This window comes from Opisthorchis viverrini (assembly GCF_000715545.1).
Source record: "Opisthorchis viverrini unplaced genomic scaffold opera_v5_133, whole genome shotgun sequence".
NCBI classification, from domain to species: Eukaryota; Metazoa; Platyhelminthes; class Trematoda; order Opisthorchiida; family Opisthorchiidae; genus Opisthorchis; species Opisthorchis viverrini.
In genome coordinates, this window is record NW_008751791.1 from 1,031,262 (window position 1) to 1,054,749 (window position 23,488).

The window sequence follows — 23,488 nt, forward strand, 5'->3', positions numbered from 1 at the left end:
TCTTTTCTTTACAATAAGGCTTTCAAATAAGTCATGGTTGTACGGCAGTGAAGCATCAATGTTGAACACTGATGTCATGCTGTCGATGATGATGATGATGATGATGACTAATAAGCATCCATAGTGTCTAGTGCCCTACCTGGGTTTACTAATGAATTCGTCGACCATCATGCTCACACACGCCGACGGGGAGTCATTCCGCTCACCACCTCTAAAAGGTTTCGAAGTTCATGAGGTGGTCTCCATGAAGAGCTGCTTGAAACACAGATGGGCTGATACAGTTGTTTTAAAGAGTGATTGGAAGAGAGTGAGCGGAGCTATGCCTTCAAATTCTGAATGTATTAGCCATCTATACACTGGATATCATCAACGCCATAGTTCCCAATGACGCCAGGTAAACCAAACCAACATGTAGCGACCAAGATTGATGCCTTTCTGATAGTTAAACGTTGGTGGGCTGTAGAAGTACATGTGAAGGAGGGTTTTTTTGCGACAGGGCACAACCACCTGCGTTCCGGTTTATATACCGTTCAGCTGTAGCACTCTTTCGGTGCCTAACTGCCATGCCATACGAAAGAGACAAGAGGACTGGGGTACTGCCAGGTCGCTCAAGCCTAGATAGGGGAAGTCGAGTGGCAGAGGTCGCACCACGGACCTACCGGTCAGTGAATTCGTGCTCTAACCACTTGGTCCAGCTCTCCCTCCGTACCAGTTTACTAGGTCATCTGGTCAGAAGGGGGCGGGAGTCAGCAAAACGGTTTGTAGAAATTACGGGCCAACTGGCCAATCGTATTTTTAAGTACTGGGCTGTACTGTTAAAAAATAGCTCATCTGGCTTTCCTCAGTTTGACGTAACTCAGTGGTTAAGGAGCGAGCTTTTTGACCGGAAGGTTCGTAGTTTCAACCCAGCCATGGCATCGCGACTGCTCCCCTCTAGGTTTGGGAAACCTGGCAGTATCAGCCCTCAGCTTCTATGCGCTGGCAAGGCAGCTAAGCACCGGAAGGATGTTACAGCTGAGCGATTCGTTTCCCTTACACAAACCCCAGGATTACCCAATGAACTTTAGTGAAAGACTGGTACCAATGCCCCACTTGCAACAGAGATAGCGTATCTTCAACGCAGTAGGATACTCTGCACTCTTCAACGAGGGCACCGAATCCCTGGAGGGCTAGCCAACAACTGTCTGCAAACTGCCGTGAAGTGAATAAACCTTATCCTTGTGCAAAGGTTTGCTAGGCTCGACAACCCACTGAGCTATACCGGAGGATGTAGCATCCATAGGATTTCTCCTTATAGGTTGGTGTGGTGTATAGTCTGTTGTGGATGGGGAGGAAAATGTATGTGAAATAGAGAGAGGGGAGGCCTCAGCTATAGCCTGTTTTTGCTTTCCCCGCCCTGCTGTATGCAGCAAGGTGACCCGGCTGATGACACCACACGACAACCGTGGTGACATGAGAGTATGGGTGGTTTTAGGTATCGTGGTTGTACGTGCATTGGTCGATTCGGTAAACGGCGTTTATTTGTCGTCTCAGCATACGCCGATACACTGAGTTCTGAGACTGAGATGTAGGGTTTCATCGAGATCTGTCACGATTGCTTTGATCAGCAAGATATATGGTAATCCTGGTGGGTGAGATGAATTCCCATTTTGGGCAACTAAGTCTAGATGTCCCACAGTCCTTTGGTAGGTTTCGCGTCTGTATCCAGCGAACGGATAATGGGGCGGCTGTCTCAGTTGTGTGCTGATCGTTGTCTCTCCCTAGTCCATACATATTCCAGCACAAAAGCACACATCGAGTTATTTGAAGGCCATCAACCGCAAGACAGTCATGGATTCAATTGGATGATGGAGAACGTCAGTTAAAAATTGTCGTTACTTATGGGGTATGCAAATTGACTCTGATCACGCCATCGTGCGAGCCCGGTTATCACTTCACTTTCCATTAGCATTACGCGTGCTAAATCAGAGCAGTCTCGTTCATCAACTGACAAGCCTCAGTAACTCAAGTGTATTCAGCTGACCTGGCTAGTATGCTACTAGAAACGTGATGCAGACGGCGAAGAACACCTGGAGGTTGAATGGAAGCGACTGAAAGAACAGCTTTCAAAACTGTTTACCCAATCCACTTGATTCGACTGAATAAAGGGTGCATACCGTTGAGATCAGCAGATTTTATTGTTGTCACAAAGGCCATACCAGCAACGAGCGACTGTGATGGCGCGCGCATATCTCTCAGACAACAAATAATTGCGAGCTTGGAGAATGACAGAAAACGCTGGTGGATTTCGAGGGACCAGGAAATGGAGAAGGTTGTCGTTGTAGGCAACAGCCGCAACCTCTATCTCTCCTCCTATTGGCTCTTTATCCCATCCAACAATGCATCATCCCATCGCTAATCAATAATCCAACGTGCCCGTTAGATCGGCGCCCAGTTACGAAGGGGAGCATGCATCATGACTTCCTGATTGAAAATGCTATCAGTGATTATATGTTACTAAAGCTTCGCTACCATGTTCAGTGCTGTAAAACAAGGCTGTCCTCTCACGGTTCCCGTTCAACTATGTCATTGGTGTGCTGCTTGAAATTTCTCTGCCTGCCTCTGAAACCTCGGGCGTCGAAATTCTCCCGGGACGTTCGCTCACAGACATTGAGTATGCGAACGATATTGCTTTCTTCAAAAATACAAACCATTTTAACTAACCTAGATAACGGTTTGGCATGCGCTTCACACCTTGCAAAGTGTAAGTTGCTGCTGGAAGAGTGAGCGGGATCAAGCCCAAACCTCATGTTTGCAGGAGCCAATCGACGTGGTAGGTAATTTCGTTCACCTGGGGAGTTGTACAAATTTCGGTGGACTGGCTGGAAATCAGATTACTCCTCGGATCGCGAAGGCCAGGACAGATTTTACTAACTTTCGACACCTACGAGCCTACGTGCCGTGGGTTTGTCTATTACTGCGACAGGGCGTTCCATACTGTGTCTACGCGCAGAGGACATACGCGAAACATGTCGCTGTTCGACCATCGGCCTAGTAATGCTGAGACACACCCGATGGTCCTGGGAAGAAGGAACTCCCTCACGGTTGATGATTTGGTCACGCTTCATGGGCTACGCTGATTAGAACATGTACTCCGAATGCCAGAAAACCGTCTGCCTCACACAGATCTTGTCGACTGGTCCTTTCTTGGGTAGAACCGACCGAGAGGTTGACCGTGTATGATGTGGGCAATGAAGTATGAAAATGGTAACCAGTAACCAGAGTCAGTTCGAGAACTGACGCTTCCCTGAGTGGGGGCCCCGGGACTCAACTCACCATTGTTTAAACCAGTAACCAGAGTCAGTTCGAGAACTGACGCTTCCCTGAGTGGGGGCCCCGGGACTCAACTCACCAATGGTTAATGACACTGGTGGAAATGACCCCATCGCGCGATCAGTGGTGCCTGTGCATCGAAGCTATCGTCTGCACTGCGTAGCTACCCGATTCCCGAACTAACTAAACTTGCCATCACCTTCAAGGCTTGGCTGTATGTGCCACACTTCGCCACTTTCCGGTGACGGTGGCACTTGGTACCAATGTGCCCCTAGTAATCGGTTTAGAGCTGAGGAATTTATATTTGAATAGGCAGCCATGTAGTGGTTGCGTGAAGGAAAATGTCCACACTGAGGCTGAGTGCTTCGGCGTTTTCGCACCCTCGTGTTTGGTGTCCGTGTAGTTTCCTTTTGTCCTTACAGGATGTTCTTTGGTGTCCTTTTAGGGCTTTTTTCTCCTGAGGGTAGGGGAGTAGGCTCCAAGAGTATTTCAGTTCACTACTGCCCATGGAGGATGATCGACAACAGGATACGAGCACAGCATTATAATGTTGCTGCTCCATCGCTTATCCTCGTAGACCAAGTAGTTCAGCGTCGACCTTTACTGTTGAGAATCATGTTTTCGTTTGTCCCTCTATGCGGCAGGGCATTTCGGTGCATGCTAGTAGTGAGAGAGGGAGTTTAAGCAACTGCTTGTGATATTGTATCGGTGGTCCCCAGCACCATCATAGGATACTTTGTATTCTTACATATTTGGGTATTCGCCCCAAGTTTCAACAGTAAAGCATTCTTTGTCTGAGAAGATCGACAGTTCGAAGAGGCCACGCCCTGCAGACATAATTCAGTACGGATCAGGCGATCGCAGTATACACACGGAGCTCTGTTTGAAGGCTGCCTTCTGAATATATCCTTAGAACGGTTTGAAACCGCATGAAGGTCATCCAAGTTTCTGGAAGCGTCTATTTCTTGCCGTGTTTGACCAGTTGGGAGGATGGTGAGTCAGCTTATTTTGTGGGCTCTCCGTTAACATCAAAAATAAAAGAAATCGCTCAGCTATGCCACCCTACTTGTCATACCAACGGGAGGCACGGGGCCGGATTAATACCAGGTTGCCCAAGTCTAGCCAGGGACAGTCGGGATGCTGAGATTGGATTCAAACCACGAACATTCCGGTCCGTAAGCTGATGCCTCAACCACTAAGCTATCTCGAGCTTACATGTCCATGTTTGCGAAGAAGAATTTCGCCCTTCCAGAGTTTGTTTTCAGTCCAACTGGCAAAGCTCGGTGTTCCCGCAATCAAGGATAGGCTGAATTTCTGTCATATTTTAACTCATCAGCATAACCAGGATCTGTGTGGCGAATTCGTCTAATCATTTGTGACCTAGAAAAACGTCGGCGAAGTTGGGTAACGTCTCATAGCACCGGGATTCGAAATGAACGCTGCTGCCTCCTCAAAATATACTCGGACGCAGGCTTTTCTGCCTGAATAGTGGGCTCCGATGACACTCAGCAGATTAACTGGTACACTACTGGCTTTCAAGACAAACCAGGAGCATTCCCAATAGACGGAGTCAAATATTCCCGGAAATTTAATGAAGCGAACGGTGGTTGGTTGGTGGAACTTTCGGCGATGTTTCAGAATGTGGCATAGCGTGACAATCCTGTCACTGTAGAGTCTTCCCACACGGAAACCTCTCTGATTCGGTGTTGTGTGAGATCTACAGTTTTTTCGTGGTGGCTTAGCAGTAGCATGGCTAATAGTTTGGCTGCGGCCCCCTCAGACTGATAAGCCAGTAGCTCTCGCAAGCCAGTCCGTTGCCTTTTTGGGTGTAGTGTTCAGGTACTTCAACCCACCGGGAACACTTCGGTATTCCATATTGAGCAGAGTAGCTTGTGAAGAGGTGCTAGTACTGCCGACAGACAGGTTTTCTAGATTTCCACCGGGCTACTGGCTTCACCTGAGAGCTTTTGTTCTCTAATGGTCTGCTGTTGTTGATAGATGGTTTATAGTATGGAGATTGTTGTATCCATGGTGGGTGGTTCGGGGCTGGGGGGGGGGCGATTGAGTAATTGGCTGAATTTTTCACCTCATATTTTTAGCCTTCTCTCATAACTCATTGTGCGTTGGCTGTAAGCATCTCAAGGACTATTCTACTGACCTGGCCGTAAGGCTGAGATAAGAAAAAGTCGTTGCGGCCACTCATCGACAGTGCTCTCTTTTTGTTGGAGGCCATTTCTGGCCGGTAGTCCACACGATTTTTTCCGGCTGAGCAGACTACCAGGCGACGCAGGCCGCGGAGGTTGGACGCTTTGGTCATACGCGCCTGGGCAATTTGCTGATAGGGATGGATGTTTCTTTCAGATATTCGTTCTATCATGGAGTCGAGTTGTCGTCCGTGCCGATCTGTAAGGTGAAGGTTGAACCTTAAACGTAGGCTATTGCTTGAACCACAATGCTATCCTATTTATACTCTATAATATGATAGTCTCCAACTGAGGCGAAGTGGCTCAGTTATTAGAGCGCGAATTTACTTACCGAAAGGTCCGTGGTTGGTAGCCGACATGCATCTCGACTTTTCTGTCTAGGCTTTGACAAACTGTCAGTATCCCGCCCTCGTTCTTCCTACGGGTGGCATGGCAGCTAGACCTCGAAAGGGTGTTACAGCCAAACCATTCACCATCATCATATTCTTATTGTAATAATAATTATTATTACAGTCCTCAACAGCTGCCACTGGAATAACAAGTGAGTAGACACCCCCTTCAGATGTTAGAAGCGTCAGTTGTGATTAGTCATCTGAAGGCCACAAACTCGATCATCAGTTTCACAGCGTTTTACTGGGCTAACGAATGACCTTATTTTAAGCCTTAGGCAGTGAAGCATCAGTGCCAACACTGATGTTGCTGTCTTTGATGATGATGATGAAGCCTTGGGTCTCGTGTTCCAGTTATAAGCAACCATCATGATATCGGGGCCGGGTATACGGTTGTCCACCCACAGCTGATCGTAGAAATCGTCTTTGAGCAGGGGCTGTATGATGAAGTAAGTGGACTCCTTCGGCTCAGTCGGATGCACTTTTGAAGTCAGTGAATACCAAGACTGCAGGGCGCCTTTTGTATGTCGATATTCTGAATCTTGATGGAGTTTGAAGATGTGGTCGATACAACTTGATCGGACTCCTGCTTGTTGTTCTTGAGTCCCTTCTTCACCTGCTGTCCAAAAACGGCTTAAAATAAGCGACGCAGAAAGTATAGTTACAATGAGAATCAAGGTAATTCTTCGGTACTTGTCACGCTCGTTGCAAGCACCGTTTTTGTAAATGGACACTACCATCGGGTGCGACGTCCTCTCTCACCCAAATAAAAACTAATAAATTAGGTAAACATTGGCTGAGGATCTCATCTCCGTCTTTGAAGAGAGTAGGTGAGAGTTTGTCAGGGCCAGCAGTTCGGTGGCGTTTGTTGGACAGGAGGAGCTCGCTCATCCGAAGACATCAGAAGTTCTGAGATCACTATCCAGGGCGCCGTTGTGGGCTGAGAATCCGTTTGAGCATTAACAGTTGTCAGGGTGGAATCTTGTTCAGTGTTCAGCCGAACTAATAATGCTTTTTTAAGGATGATTGGGCCATTTTCGTTAATGATTTTTCTCAATGGATGCCTTGCTCAGCTCGTTACGGGGATCATTTGGAACGGTTTCTGCATATTCCCAGAGTTTCTCACTCCCGCCTCTTCAGTCCTTGCGGTCCTCGGAGGTGCTGTTTTTCACCTGACGCCTGATAGCTCGTCGAGTTGTGCTGTACTCTCGACCACGAGGAGTACGTGCCATAACTTCTGGAAAGTTCATTGTTTTTCCGGAGATCTGGTTGAATAAGCCGCCCTACAGGTAAAGCGTAGGAAATCTTGCAGGTTTGTGTGCACTATTGACCAGAACAAACTTCTGTAGGTTGTTTTGGTAAGTTTGCTTTGGATTAGGGTTTGAGCTTCTCGGTAGTGCTAATTGAACAAATATTGAAAGATCTGACTAGGGGATCCCGATTTGAATCTTTCGGTGAGTTCACATCAGAGTTCGCCACATATGGATGGGACTGTATCAGCGCTGAAACAACTTGCAGAAACAGAATCGACCTGTATAAAAAGCTTGGTACTCGTAGTGCCTCGACACAACATATAGAATAAAGTACACCACAGAAATGACTGATCTCACAACAGAATAAAATCCAAATGTTGGTGTAGGATGAAGGTCCGGTGGTTAGTTACTGCAGCGTATTGGATTTCCGGTAAAACTTAGTTACCTTTGAAAACAGTTGATTTTATTTAGGTGTGTTCAATCCTTCCGGATTTATAGCCACTTCAAATCAGATGGTGCTACATTTGAAAGCTCTTAGGTTTTGTGGTAGAAGTTTAAGTGCTGAGGCCAGTGCTCATCTGCGTGCTGTATTGTGCCCACGCCTAATATAGTGTTCTTTGGGAACCGGTCTGTTTCCTCTCAACAACGTTGTCCGTTAGGCAAGGAGGTGCATTTTTGCCCTAGCACATAACTCGTTTTTTTTGCTAATTTGGAGTGGATTGGTACATGAGTTTTGGGTCTTAGACGTTCTTGAATTAACTTAATCTGATCCATCTTAAAAATGCTAAAACGCACCAGATCTCAAGCACCTCCTTTGGATTAACGGATGTGTCTTAGTGACTCCATATCCAGAGATGTAATTTTATACTTCTTGCATCCGCTCTATGATTTTGTTTGCCGCCAAACTGAGAGGGTCATCGTTTTTGGATACAACCTTATGTAGGAAACTCTGCACAGAAATCCCCATATGGACACATCCACAATTACACGAATGCAACAAATTTATCTATTCGGAATCTTCCAAGTTGCTTCACGTAGGTAATTGTTCTGGCAAATGGTATAACCTGCAGATATTGTCAACGCCTCCCCTACGGAAACGACGTCTCGCCCGGAACTCTTAGGTGAATATTTCCCTCGTCGTCTCAATACTATACGGATCTTGTCACCACAAAAGTCAAGTTGATACCCCCGTCCGCCACATTTACTGCGGTGTCTCTAAAGCTGGATATCACTGTCGGTCCATTCTAGTGTTTCGATGTTCAATAGTCTCAACATGTGAGTAACGCGGCTGAGGACCCCCCTTTCTTCAGGAACATCAGGACACCGATTGCAACGGAGTCACAAGCTTGTATGATTAAGATATGGTGAGGATGACAATTAAAGGACTTTCCTATCATGTCATGCTGTCAGTCTCTGGTGAAGGAAGGAAAAGAACGGTTGGTTAAGGGGTGCTTAGCAGCAGTAGACGATTTCAACAGCATCAGAGCTCCAGAAGTGTCGCTCTTTATGACGCTGACGCGTCATCGTTCTGTTCTTCACAGTCTTCAGGCAGGGCCTCTTTTATTCGTGCTGAGCACCTTAAAAAATAAAATTGTCCGCTACACAACACCTTTCATTGAATTTTGCTTGGTTTGTGATATTATGCACTTCGGACTATTTTTTCTCTATTATAGCACCTAGAATGCCAGCTAGAAAGGGCAGCACTAGAAAGTCAGTGAATCTTATCGAAGTACCAGAGGAAAGGTAAGTGAAACAAACCAATTGCGCAGTTCCCTACTCATCCTGCAGAACGTTCGTGAATCCCTCGGCCGTTAGTCCCCACTTATCATGCCCAATTTGTCAGGAGGTTTTTGTCAATCCCCAGCGAGCCCCATGCGGACACAGTTTTTGCAAAACAGTAAGTCACCGCATTTCGCGTTGTTTTTCGCAACTCAGCTCGTTTTTTATTAAGACCGTACTGATTTATTCATTCTTGTTCACGAAGCACTCTAATACGATATCACCAGAAAATGGAGAGTCCACGTTGGGCTCGGGAAGATGTCAGTGTGGTGCAGAGTGGAGTTATACATCCCCGGCTGTCATCGGTATATTTTCTAAGAAATCGTGCATAACCTTTGGTGAAAAAGTCCTGCTGCCTGACTTTGGGTGGCGGAGGCGCGATCACCAAACAGCGAGAACTACTGTTCTATGGTACAACGAAGTTCACAGATAGTCTTTCGAATGTTTAAATCATTTGGCTGGATCCACATATGGCGCATAAAGCAAATGCTTTGGTTGCCTGTCAAAGATAGTGGGATACCTAGTTTGTTCACCTGGATACCGTTGGCTGACTTGTATGCGAAAAGTGATCTGACCGTCTTTGTTGCCAGGGTAGACAGTTACTGTTCAGAAGACTAAAAACTTCGGTCCTGGGCTTTCTGCCTTGCGGTCATATTATTTAAGTACTGGTGAGGTTTCGTCAGACAGAGACTGAATATTATTGGGATTTGCACTCGTATTACACTTGAATGATACCCCACGGAAACTCCCTATATCGGCATTTGTGAACTAGGATCGTCACTCAATGGGACCAGTCATAATGCAGTAAAATCTGAAGATTGCTTCCTGGCTTTATGACAGAGGTGGACAGTGAACAGTTGTCCTGTTGGTGTGATCTGATGGTTTCGTTTTGGGTAGGGTTGCCCCGAATCTCACGACAATTGACGCTGACGCAAACTAGATTAATTCGATTTTTGTATGAAGTAACTTCAGTTGAAGTGTAATAATCCGGTGTTGGGAAAAAGTCCAGAAAACTGCACAAGGATCCGCATAATACTGGAGCAGACTGCCCACCTGTTGCTGATTGCAGACGTGCGCATGGTACTTCTAATTATAACATGATTACTCATTGGTTTACCAGTAGGATGCTCAACAGCGTCTACCACCCTTGAGAACACGATGTTCATGTGGCAAAGCCGCTTGGCAACCGAGTAAGATTGGTCACTTCTAAAACGTACTTTAGCCTTGCGTAAAATCAGGAAGATTCGGCCACAAGAAAAAACTAAGTTATTGTGTATAAGTAACTTCGTGCGAATCTGACTTACCTGTTTCTCCAAGCGTAGTGCACTGTATACAATACCTTTTTCATTTTTAATTTTCCCGTTGTATTTCTATTAAGAAGTCGCGGAGTAGCTTCAAAAGTTTTCTGGCATATTATGATGATACCTATTTCATCGTCTCGTGATATCAAACTAAGATACCCCCAAGATTGGGTGCAACGTGCGATCCCTTGAAGAATCCGGTCGTCTCTGAATATCCGATGGATGCATTGCACAGACCATTGCATGCATGAATGTCATTTACACCCCAGTGAATGACCACCTCTACTCGTTGGGCTGAAGTTGGTTAGTGTGTTTATGTGCCAATGGGCCGAAAGTACTGGCTGATTATCATCGCCACTGCGGTCTGTCCAGTGCCCTAGTGTAAACGGAGTGAATCATGTAGGAACACATGTGAACTTTGACATCATAGTGAGGGGGCAGACGCCAGAAGTGTGACTTGTGTAAACAAGACGAGCACTCTCCCCTATCGTGGATGAATCAACTCAAGGCTGAGTGCCAAAAACCCGATCAACAGTTTTGCCGATAATCGACTAGAACCGGAGCGATGGGCTTGTCCAACTTGTCAGTCCATTCGACAGTGATGAGTGCAGACTATTCCATCGGAGCTGAAGTATACCAATATGTGCTTCGTCCTTTTTCCGAGAGACGAAACTGTGAAGAGCGATCTATTTTGCTATGATCCCACGAGTCAACACTACGCATTGTGCTCTGGTAAGTTCCCGTCATGGATGCCGACAGACACAGTTATGCGAGTTGGAAATGTTTGGTTACGCTAAACTAGCTGACAGAACCTCCAATTGCACATCATAGCCACACATAAGCACTTGGTCAAGAAGTTTCGCACGAGGTGCATGATTTTGGTTGAGTATTGCAAAGTTTGATATACAATGTGAAAGTATGTAAATACCGTTACTACAAAATGTATTTTGGTATGGTTTCTCAGTTGCACACCAACGATGAAACCGCATGGCATGCAAATAATTCTAGGCTCTTTTTCAAATGTGGATATTCGTTGGTTTCGATTCGGGCAGTACGTGGCTGTACTTTAGTGTGGATAAGTCAGGTCGATCCTCAGTTTGCTTGTTATTTTTGTTCTTGACTTCATGTCGGTTGGACATAAGTGACTGGTGGTTGCTATATGTTATGTCCAGATGGGTAATCTGAAAAACAACTAAATTTTTCAAAGCGGGTAATCATTTCAGAACCTATGCCTAGAAAATCCACCGTGGGGTTTCGGAAACGGCTTCTGATGACTGACACTCTCAGGCCAACGGTTCATCACCTCATCCGAACCGGCGATTGTTCTGGGTTTGTTGGGCTGTGCGAAATTGCGTGTTACATACATTTCGGTTGGTCTGTACGAACGTGGGTGCTGTGTTAAATTTTATTTCGAACACCAAATTTCTTCACGAAGTACTCGAAAAATGCCGTCATTTTTGTACACGGTAGCGGCACTTTTGGGCCACACGTGCATCCAAATATTTAGACCTTCGTGCAGATATCTTTTACCGTACATTAAACGCTTTCTCGGAGTTCCATCTCAATCTTCGCTGACTCTTCTTCAGACTACCTTATTAGTAGGTACTTTCATAAGAACTCGGGTGATTTTTCCACGAATCTGTCATGTAAGTGAGGAAATGAAGAAAACGTTGATGCTGGCGAGGTGCATTTCGACTCGATGTTTTGCTGTCAATCCTTCTCAACATTTATGTTTTCCAGTGCATCGACCCATGGCTAACCAACAATCCAATCTGCCCGTTGGATCGACGCCCAGTTACGAAGAGCAGCATGCATCATGATTTCCTGATTGAAAATGTTATCGGTGATTATATGGTACGTTCACTAAAACTTCGTCACCATATGTAAGACAAGACTGGCCTCCCACCTTTCCCGTTCAACTGTGCTATTGGTGTGCTGCTTGAAATCTCTCTGCCTGTCTCTGAAACCTCGGGGGTCCAAATTCTCCCGGAACGTTCGCTCACAGACATTGAGTGTGCGAACGATATTGCTCTCCTTGGTTCAGGTTCTTCAAAAATACAAACCATTTTAACTAACCTAGATAACTCTGCTGTACGGTTTGGCATGCGCTTCGCACCTTGCAAAGTGTAAATGGCTGCTAGAAGACTGGGTGGGGTCAAGCCCAAACCTCATGTTTGCAGGAGCCAATCGACGTGGTAGATAAATTCGTTCACCTGGGCAGTTGTACAAGTTCCGGTGGACTGGCTGGAGATTAGATTACTTCTCGAATCGGGAAGGCCAGTATCTCCGGGTGTTTTCTGCATAAAACGCTTTGGGCCACTTCAGCCGCAATGTGTCCTCAATTGTTCAGTCACTTTCTGTATGATGCCCCATCAAAATGTGCTGACAGACAATTCGCTTTTCGTTGAGCCTCTACCCTTGGCCTGAGGAGTGATTTCTCTACTGTTCAGCTAGACTCAACTAAAAACCAAGAACAAAGATAAGTACTTGGTGGAGGTAAAGATAAAAAAAAGCGTTCAGCTGTAGCACCGTGCCTAGCGCCATGCCACCCCGAAGGAAGCACGAGGGCTGGGATACTGCCAGGTTGCCCAAGCCTAGACAGGGGAAGTCGAGTGGCGGAGGTCGGATTCGAACCGCGGACCTTCAGGTTAGTAATCCGCGCTCTAACCACTTCGGCCATCTAAAGTCTTGATGAAATAGCAAATACTTAACAGTGGTGAAACATTGAGTTATCGTCAGTTTTTCATGTTATTATGTGGCTTTCGTAGACTTTTCTGCATACTACAGCTGTTATGCATGTTCGAAAATGCGCCTTTTTCAAGTACTGGTAAAATAAATCAATTCACATCCATAAGAAACGACTTGTATCTTCAAGCAAATGGCAAGACCCGCTCTCGGTGTAGAGCATAATTTGTCCAATTTTGTAACCAGAGAGTTTCTTATGATCTTGGATATAAAGAGATATTATGGAGATATGGTATCATTTGACAACCAACACAGCGGACTTAGATGCGTTTCAGCTTGTTGATTTCAGTCGTTCGGAGACCGTATCTGCCAAACACACTTTCTTTTGTGTGTAATCGCGCTAGAGTGCCGCATGTCTGTCAAGCTTAATTCATTTTGACCTATGGGAATCAGGCTATACTATGTCGGCTTGTTTCAATTCATCTAACATCTTCATTACACTGTTGCACTGTTCCACGTGTGAGGAGCGGCACCGTGCGGATGACAAACTTTGTCCCGAATGAGCACTGTGGGAACCGGTCTTGAGGTGGTTGGTCCAAACTGGGAGCAATTAGGTTGCCTGATGGATTTTGTCGGTCGAGCTCAAGAGCTTGCATCTCAAAACATGCGGTTTCCGCTAAACGGGTGCACACGATTTCTAAGCGAGGTGGTGTTCCGTACAACGGTCGTTTTTTGGCTTAGTCAGGACTGCAGAAACTGGTCGAGTGTAGTCATTTCTATGAGCTTCATTTGTTCTGATCAAACCCGGTCATCCAGAGACAAATGCGCAGCAGTTCTCCACGGTGACGCCCACATGAGCAGGCTGCGGTTGACCGTACGCTAAACATACGGAATTGCGTGTTCTGACGCTGCGCAAATTAGTGGTCATGAAACATCCTCACGATAATTCGTGGTCGCAGTCTAGTAAGCGTGTTCTCCTGGTTGGAGAACAGGTAGCACCTCCCATAGAGGCTTGAAGACTATTTTCGGTGGACAACACGCTGCAGTCGTTAGCAATATGTTTTTGCCAAACTGGTTATTCTACCTTAAAAAGCTCCGCTTTTCAGGTCCAGTTTCCAAAATCCCAGTCGGTAGCATCCTTATTCTAATTTTCCAGTTTTACATTTTCCTCGTGGTCAGCAAAGAGAAAAATTACTCAGAGAAAGGCAGCGATAATGGGAATCACGATGGTTGAAGCGAGGAAGGAGTGTGGGCTGGCTTAACCCGTGTGGGTGGTTTTGTACTCGCCGTTCGCCATATATACCGATAGCAATTGTTATTGTAAAAGCGTTGAGGCAACTACTGTGGCATGGGTCTATTTGAGTGTGACAGTTTTCAGAATGCAGTGAGAAACTTAGCGAATCATAAACATCACATATGTGCCTTTTTCTTCTCGTGGGAGGAATTCCGTTAAAGTCAGGTAGAACTCAGTGGAGACTCACTTTTCTACTGATTTCTACTGTGGTCGCTCGGGACGTGAGGTTTTGCAGTACAAATTGAAGACCGACGACCAATCGTAGTGACCACCAATCAGCCACATGAGTGCACTATTGTACCTCAAACGTCACATGAATACAATACGTGCCCATGGTTCTTTGTAGACCAGTACGTATTGAATATCTTGGATGCTATAATCAACTACTCAGAGCCCAAGCGTGGTGTAAGGCGGGGGACCAAACTACAGCTGTCCGACACCTGGGGGACGCGGAAGAGTAAATGACAACGATCGGCTTGTACGCGGACCGCTGGGCATCACTTATCATTTCATAAAACATTGCATCTGGATTTCGACTACGTCAAGACTTATTTCGAATAATTGTGCTTGATTTCGGTTAACATCTGCACCCGGCTGGCAACCGTATAAGGAAATGAGACTTCAGTACCCGTCCTCTACTCTTGTTGAGATATTTCCAAATTTGTTTTGGCGGTTAGGTGAATACATCTTTGTTTGTCGTATCAGCTAGCTAGACATACCTGGCGATTGTTTCCCGCCAACATGCATACAAGTAATTGTGGTCTTGTCGTTTTGCTCCACCCTGCTACCGCCTTACAGCCAACTGTTGGCTGAGGGCTGTATCCGTCCACGAGCGCCCCGCTGGTGTTCCACTCTACACACTATCCATGAACTACAATGTAGACGGTGATCTGTTGATAATTTTCGGGCGTTGCACTAATTTTAAGCCTTTTCTCATCAGTTTGATTATCAGTTCACCGTGGCAACTTTATTTATAATAAGTTTGTTGGCCCAACTAAGCAGTGCTGGAAAATGACTCTCATGTTACAAGTTTTCTGTTTTGATATTGCTCCACCTTACGATGTGGGAAATCCGCATAACAATACGCTTGCCATTTCTAGTACGGCCACTCTCAAGAGAGGTCTCTCCTCAGGAGGAACGACTTTTGACTTGTTCCCTCAAGAGTTATGGGTGTTTCTTCTGCCCCTTTTGGACGCCATCGTGGAAGCCACTTATTAATCCTGACTGTTGTCTTGTCTGACCATTTTATTTTCCGGTTTCTTTCAGTAGTATGCTTCACAGTTCGGGATGTTTAATAACTGTTCAAAATCGTAACATTCTGTCCTCTAGGTTGCATGTCCTTGGCGCGCACTCGGTTGTGATTTTATTGGACCGTTGCATTTATTGCCATCTCACAAAAAATCTTGTTTGATGAATCCTGGATCGTTACCACCGGCGCTGCGTGCCCACACGACCGAACTTATGACGCGTAGTCAGGTCACAAACACAAAAGCTGCTTGCCTGCATGAGTTCAAAAAGTCCCCTTCCTTACCAGTTTTATTGTCTTCTGTACAAACCACGGCAACGACCACACCGAACTCCGCGTCTGTAAATACTGACATCGAAAACGCTCTACGTGTCAATGGAGCCAGTACTAGTTCATCCTCGCCATCTCCGTCCACTTCGCAACCCGCCGAACCCGCTGAAACTACAGAAACCAGCGTGATTCATGTCACAGATGACGAAGAAGAGCATTTGCCACCTGTTCGCCCTCCAAACCTTTTATTTCGCCTTTACCACAATTCTGACACAAATTCACGAGATCTTCTCTGTAGTTTCTTGGATAATGCCGCCATCCCAGCTCCCTCTCCTCCCTCGAAACGACGCAAGCGACGCTAGTTTAGTGTATTCGAAATCTGTCATCCTGGTGCAGCACCGCTGCTAATGGAGCATCATCTCTGATCCTTGTTTTTAATGTGAGTATCTTTGTGACGCATGACTTATTTGTGGTCACGATGTTTACTCAGCTTATATTCCACTACAAACTGATTCCTGCATCCTTAAGCAGGGATGTATCCTTTTGATCGTCTACAATACGTGCATTTATCCTCTATTCAATGAAACTTTTTGTGAACGCTTGCTGGGCGGTCTTTCCTTGAAAATACTTTGCTGTCAAAGACGTAAAAAGTACTGTCCTTTCCAAGGAACATCACTACGTTTCTCTACCTTTTAAAGGGGCAACTCATGCATCCTTAATACAGCAAACCTCAATAAGAGACGTCTATAATGTGGACCAGTTTTGCGGCTTCCCTTATTCAAGGTTTACTTGCACCAAGAGGGCAAGGGCATGAGGAACAACTTTTTTGATATTTCAACTAGCCAAGCAAAGAGGTTTACTGTTCCAAAACCTTGAAGCTGTCAATATATGGACTACGTTGTACTTGCATTACGTCCGGTGCTTCGTCCATATCACAGTACATCCCATATACTTATTCTATCCGTTCATTAGATGTTGCCATACAGTCATCATCATCCTCCGGAACATCACTAGATTTGTTAGCATTGTCATCTTCTCTCCCTTCATCCCATTCCGTACGTAGCAAAGGAAGCGGTGTGCAGCTATCGGTGAAATGGTTTGGGTCTAAACTACGAACTTCAAGTGGAGTAAGATCTGTCCAATCTCTCCAATCCCATTGTCCTACAACCCTGTAACACACGCGGCCAGCTGATGATTGACCACATAAACAAGCCCTAGCGTCACCACGGAATAAAGTGGATCTTGTTGAAGCGTGACTGATGTTTATTTGACGACATGTTTCGCAGTTTATCGCTGGGATACGATATGACACCAGTGCGTTACCAGCATAAGCCCGTTCACTCATTAGTAGGTGGAATCAGTGCACAACAGATTCATCGAACTCACTGAAAAGTTTACTTGTTTCTCAAGCTTATTGGATAATTCACCAGTGGTCACCGTCGGGCGATCGGGGTGTATGGTTTTTAGATTCGATCTCCTTAGGTGGAAGTGGCATCGCTGCTTCCATAAGTAGGAATATTTAAGTCGTCTGGAAGGGACATTTCAGTGCGTTCAAATCACACTGCTTCGTAATTCGACTTGTGGTACGGAGACTCGTCTTTCCTAGTCTGATCGTTGAGTTGGTCGGGTTATGTATTCTCAGGGATATCCGAAAAAGATACAGTAGATAACCATTGGTTTGAAGGAGTCTGTATAGACATTTTTCTACTTTACCTTTTAACTCGGAGGTGTTACAGTGTGTTTCAGTTTAATTGCATTGTGTCTGGATACAGGTCTGCTTGTGGTAGCTCTGATGGTTTCTTTGATAGTGTTGGATGTGGTTCGTGCAATCACCTTCCTGTGGATCTCGGTTTGTGGTTGCCCATTCAACGCTCTGGAGGTGAGCACGTCGAAGAATGCCAGTTTTCCGTCGTTCTCTTCTTTGATTGTAAATTTAATTTCGTCAAAAACTTTCAGTAATCCACTTTCTTCTGTGTAGTTCACTACTTTTGATCACCATAAAAGTATCGTCCACGTAACGGTCTAATAACTTTGGAACTACGATAACAACCGTCCAAGCTGCAGCGAGTAAAACTATATCCGAGCACTTTCCAAGTGAATTGAAACATCGGAGTCCAAATTTACGGTAGAAAAACGTCTATACAAACTTTTCCGAATCAATGGTTCTCCAGTACGTTTTACTCCTAGATCCCCGAGAAAATGTCATCCGACCAACTCAACAATACAGGGGAAAAACAAACAGTCCCAAATATCAATGGCATTTTAGAAGTGACTTAAGGATGGTAAGACAGCACAACATAACGGTAGCACGAAAACCAACGAACACGCCTCGGAAACCACTGTCAAAGTCAAAAAGAAAAACTGAAAACAGCGAAGAATACTAACATTATAGACGAAACTCAATGCAGAGATAGTGACAAGGGCTGGAAGAAAACTATTCACCAGATAGCACGAATACTAACTTGCCGTTAAGTGAAATGACCAGTTCTCACTCGCCTTCGTACACAAAGATGACGGGACATAGATTTAACCGGGAAAATGCTTATATACTATCCCAAAAAACCAATAACGAATGTCATTTCATAGAGGTGATGTGCTTACTCAATTGAGAACGTCATGAACAGACACAGTGACATCGAGCAGATCCGTCTAACTCTCAAGAACAAAGAACCTGAAGACACTTAACCGTACAAGGAGCCAGAGGAAAAACCATTAGAAGCCACCAAGAGGACGCAAAACGCTGGGTAAAAATCAAAATAATCAAAACTACTGGAAAAGAAACAAGATGGTCCAACAAAATATCAAGTGCTGATCGCGTAAACCAAAATAGGTAATGCATGGACCGGTGGAGTGGATCGGCACAGTGGAGCGGAAGTGACGAACGGACCAATCAAACCGAGGAAAGAAAACCACCAAAACTGGAAGGTGCCTGGTGGCCTGCACAGGTTGCTCAATGACTGACTGTAATGTAATGCACAAGGGAAGCAAAACGGACTTATAGTAATGAATGAGCACAATTGCCGAAATGGAGCGAATCAATGGACTAACCAGATGCGAGATAAGCGGACCCCAACAACACATCAATCCCGACAGCCCACTTAGGGAAATCCTCAAGTAACCAATCATATTCGGGGACCATATGGGCTATGGAAGCTATATAAATGCAGCCGAAAGTAGAAGGATCATCCAGATAACCACGCTGGGTCTTGTCCCTTAGCATGTTGACATGTTGCTAAGCTCGGTGAGCAGACGAAGTGCCATTTGATCAACAGCCGAAACGTAACCGTTTCTCGTACATTTTCCGCGAACAAACGGTTGCAATAAGCAAGGTTGGTACTGTACGTTTCCGCCTCAGTTAATTGCCTGACTTTGGGTTTACGAACAACACTTGATTTCCGGAGGAATTTGATTCAGTGGACACTGAATCACATCTGAGACCAACAAATTCAGTTTGGTATGCTAGAAGCCCTACACTACTGCAGTTCAGAGCTGACCCAGGACTATTCTTACAAGTTAATACCATCCAAAGCTTGGGCCATTTAGCCGAGCTTTTGATTCTCACTCCCAAGAGAATTCTGTTGACATCTGCCCGCCTGAGTAGTGGGGAAACTGAGTTGGGTTCAGTCAACTCGCGAGATCTCCGTAAGTTGTTGAATTTGGGAGCACATTAGTTTTCATTCTTACGGATTGAAGAAATGGCGTATGAAACTACGCCTGATATTAACAAAATTCTGATTCGTCGTTTCAATAGAGTGAAGAAAGGCGGATTGAGTCATTGGGTAGTTACAGTCATTTTCTTCAACAGTAAGCCTGCAAAACAATTCCGTGAAGATGCTGCCACTAATTAGGTCTGCAGTCAATTCAATTTGCACTAAAATTCCATTATAGGTAACAAATATTTACCGGACCATCTCAGACTGAGTGGAAGTCCGAGGACGTCTGTTTTATCTATAGATGTTGATAGAAATCGGCTTATTTGCACTGGGCATCTCCCATTGATTCCTGTAGCACAGATTGCCGCGACAATGCAGTCGGATATGTTGACATATCTAGTGAATATCTACACTTTATTCCTCTATTTTTTAGTAACATCTATCCCCCTTTTTGCCGGAGAACATTCAGTTACTTATAAGAATGAATGAATTTACTAGGTCTAGATGAAATGTGAAGCGTTTACAGACCAGCAAAAAAAGTGACAATTAAGGCTTTTGACAATGATGATGTGTAGACAATCAGTCAGTTATCTGAACGCATGGAACCGCCCTGGTTACATGTTGCATTCGGTACTCACTGGATCCTGGATTCGCTAGCAATATGTATAGAATACGCTTAGTGGTACCCTGATGTTTGGAAAGGAATCCATGAACAGACTGATTCACTGTGTGTTCACCAGTATGATTCAAGAGTGTGCAGATGGGGACGCACATGATCTATGGAGTTATTTTGGCAAAGAAAGACGAGAATCCTCCAAACATACTGTCACAATAACCCTAAAAGAAGTGTGATTATTATCTCAGAATTTGTCGGAGATCCAGTCACGGATCCTTTGAGCCACACTGCATAAATGCCTGTTTGGATTCCAACCCTCCCCAACTAAGAAGTTTCTCCTCACGAGAAGGAACGTCGCTTCTGTCGAAAGGCGTTGTTTTTAAATAGTTCCGACCCTTCATTACTTTGTCACAAAAGCACTTGTGTGAGGCTCTCAGGAAGGACGTCTCAATACGACAATTTCGTTTGGTATTCTTCGACAAAAGATGGAGGATGAAATCGCAGCATATCAGCTGTTGATCGTAAGCATGTCTCAGATAGTCAGTCTGTCTTTCAGCCAGTCGAATTTAGGTTACCTGTGTAGTGTTTCAGTTCTATCTATAATTTTATCGTCGTATAATTTTCTGGCGTCTTTACTTCGTTCAGTAGGTTTAACATCCGGTGAACTAACGACTATCAGTCGCCGCTTTGTTTTAGATGGACCTATGTCCTCCTGAAAAGATAAAATCAGTCTACGTTATCATTACCTTGGAGGAAAGCGTACAGCGAAGGGTTCTTCCGTTTAAAATGAGCTGTTTCTGACTGACGAATGATCGCGGAACCGGAGGGCTGAACTATCAGGGGAAATACGTTTACGTTAATAATGTAATTTTAGAAAACAACAGGATGGGGCAACCACTGAGAAGAAGAAACAGATGTTGCCGAATTGTCATGGGAAAAAATGAGACAAAAAGTGTTAGAACAAAAGGGGCTCATACTGCACTTTGTGTGTACATTGTGTTAAAACCCACTATATCCACTCTATGGGTGTGTTTCTTCATCAATGCGTTTATGTGTGTTGTTGAAGCTCCATGAGTTTTTATGTGAACTTCTATGCAGAGTATATATATATTTATATTTATATATATATATATATACTGAGATAAGGTGGGACATTTGTGGTACCCCAACAGACAGACAGGTTAGTGATACCTTCGTTGCTCATTCGCGCAAACTGTTGACTGCTGTGTTTGCTGTTCTGATCAGCCCAGCCAGATGTACCAACTACGGTATCCCTTTACACAAGTTTAGCTTGGTGCCAACATCCAGTGAGTGGATAAAAGCCGGTAGCGAAATGTCTGCCAACCAATGCGGGTCACCTACCCAGAGAAGCATTCAGCGTTCGAATCAGTCCACCCTAAAGGTGCCGGTGCGATGTTTGTCTGTTACAACCAAGAAATCAGGAACCATCAGGTTTGAGAGTAGGGTTGGATCATCACGACGAAGTAACAAAGACAACAAATTAATGATCCAAGCGAAAACAAGGAAAAAGGGGCTACATCCCATTGTCTCAAGGGGTTTTCATCATATTAAAATGGTCTACATGCTGTGGTATGGATTAAAAGATACTGGCACCAAGATGAAAGGAAAGTTCCTAACAAGCGCCGTATTTTTTTAGAAACAGTCGGTGAAATTTACTTGTACTCATGATTCACTTGAAAGCAAACAAAGTGACTCCAAATAAGTCATCTCTAAAGAGAGAATACGGGCGAAGAGAACCATCGCAAGCGTTAATCACTGAATTTCTTTAGGATCGTCTGTTTTAAGGAGGCCAGCTGCTGTACATAATGCATAATTTAGCACCCTAAAGACAGTCCACTGAACTGTTAACAGTACTAGTAAGTTACGAAAAGACCTATCGTTTGAGATTCCCATGACGAATTCGAATCACCTTAAATGTAAGGAGCAATCCAACGCAACTGTCTTCCAACTGTCCAATGAGAGAGATAAGGTGGGACATTTGTGGTACCCCAACAGACAGACAGGTTAGTGATACCTTCGTTGCTCATTCGCGCAAACTGTTGACTGCTGTGTTTGCTGTTCTGATCAGCCCAGCCAGATGTACCAACTACGGTATCCCTTTACACAAGTTTAGCTTGGTGCCAACATCCAGTGAGTGGATAAAAGCCGGTAGCGAAATGTCTGCCAACCAATGCGGGTCACCTACCCAGAGAAGCATTCAGCGTTCGAATCAGTCCACCCTAAAGGTGCCGGTGCGATGTTTGTCTGTTACAACCAAGAAATCAGGAACCATCAGGTTTGAGAGTAGGGTTGGATCATCACGACGAAGTAACAAAGACAACAAATTAATGATCCAAGCGAAAACAAGGAAAAAGGGGCTACATCCCATTGTCTCAAGGGGTTTTCATCATATTAAAATGGTCTACATGCTGTGGTATGGATTAAAAGATACTGGCACCAAGATGAAAGGAAAGTTCCTAACAAGCGCCGTATTTTTTTAGAAACAGTCGGTGAAATTTACTTGTACTCATGATTCACTTGAAAGCAAACAAAGTGACTCCAAATAAGTCATCTCTAAAGAGAGAATACGGGCGAAGAGAACCATCGCAAGCGTTAATCACTGAATTTCTTTAGGATCGCCTGTTTTAAGGAGGCCAGCTGCTGTACAAATTAAGTTTTTCAATTCCATCGTCGGATGCATAATTTAGCACCCTAAAGACAGTCCACTGAACTGTTAACAGTACTAGTAAGTTACGAAAAGACCTATCGTTTGAGATTCCCATGACGAATTCGAATCACCTTAAATGTAAGGAGCAATCCAACGCAACTGTCTTCCAACTGTCCAAAACCTGGGATAGATTCCACGAACTAAGCCAATACATGTTTAACTCCTCATGCGTCCGATTTGGTGTCTTATTAAGCCAAAAGTTGTCCACGCCTCTTTGATGAACGATAAAAAAACAGTAAAATCGGTAGCAGACTTTTATACACATTGTGTCAGTGAAAAATACGTCCATATATTTAAGGTCGTCCGAAATGAAATGAGAAAGCCTTGTGCAGCCTTTGATTTTCACATTAGAATTGTCTCGAATTACAAACGTGCAATCGATTTCTGGGGATACTGCTGAACATGCGTGGGGATAAAATTCAACTTGCCAATGACAAAGTCGAATAAACTTTTATTCATTCTAAAGCTACTAATTTTGCCAGAAAATACAACCGTCGGTCAGTAGATATTACGGTTGGGCAGCATCTCAGCTGTATTGGATCCAGATTACTGGTGATTTACTTTTGTGATCTAGGTTCACTGTTTGACTATAGGCTAATGCGCTTAAATAAGACATTTGCGTTCGTTCAATTCCGAACTTGCGAGTTTATAATTTGATGGACCTTGAACGAAAGTTGATGGTCCGTTAATAAGACTATTCTCTATCCATTTTGTTTATCACAGTGCTCGTACCAAGTGGAGTCAGAAAGTAGGTAAAA

At 44.7% G+C, this 23,488-nt stretch overlaps 2 protein-coding genes across 2 annotated transcripts in view; one reads left to right on the forward strand and one right to left on the reverse strand.

Moving 5' to 3' along the window:
• T265_06505 (hypothetical protein) overlaps nt 1-1,280 on the reverse strand; it is a gene marked incomplete at both ends in the record, with an annotated part of 3,764 nt that extends 2,484 nt beyond the window's left edge. The window contains 2 exons of the mRNA XM_009171779.1: nt 508-655; nt 1,212-1,280. Of these exons, the coding sequence (XP_009170043.1) occupies nt 508-655; nt 1,212-1,280 (217 nt within the window). The remainder of the gene's footprint in view (nt 1-507; nt 656-1,211) is intronic.
• Nucleotides 1,281-8,942: 7,662 nt separating this feature from the next.
• T265_14049 (hypothetical protein) lies at nt 8,943-16,376 on the forward strand (the record flags this gene model as incomplete). The annotated part of the gene is made up of 3 exons (XM_009171797.1): nt 8,943-9,055; nt 11,979-12,092; nt 15,547-16,376. Coding segments are annotated over 3 exons (774 nt in total), but the record flags the coding sequence as incomplete, so codon positions are not given.
• Between the last annotated feature and the right edge of the window lie 7,112 nt (nt 16,377-23,488).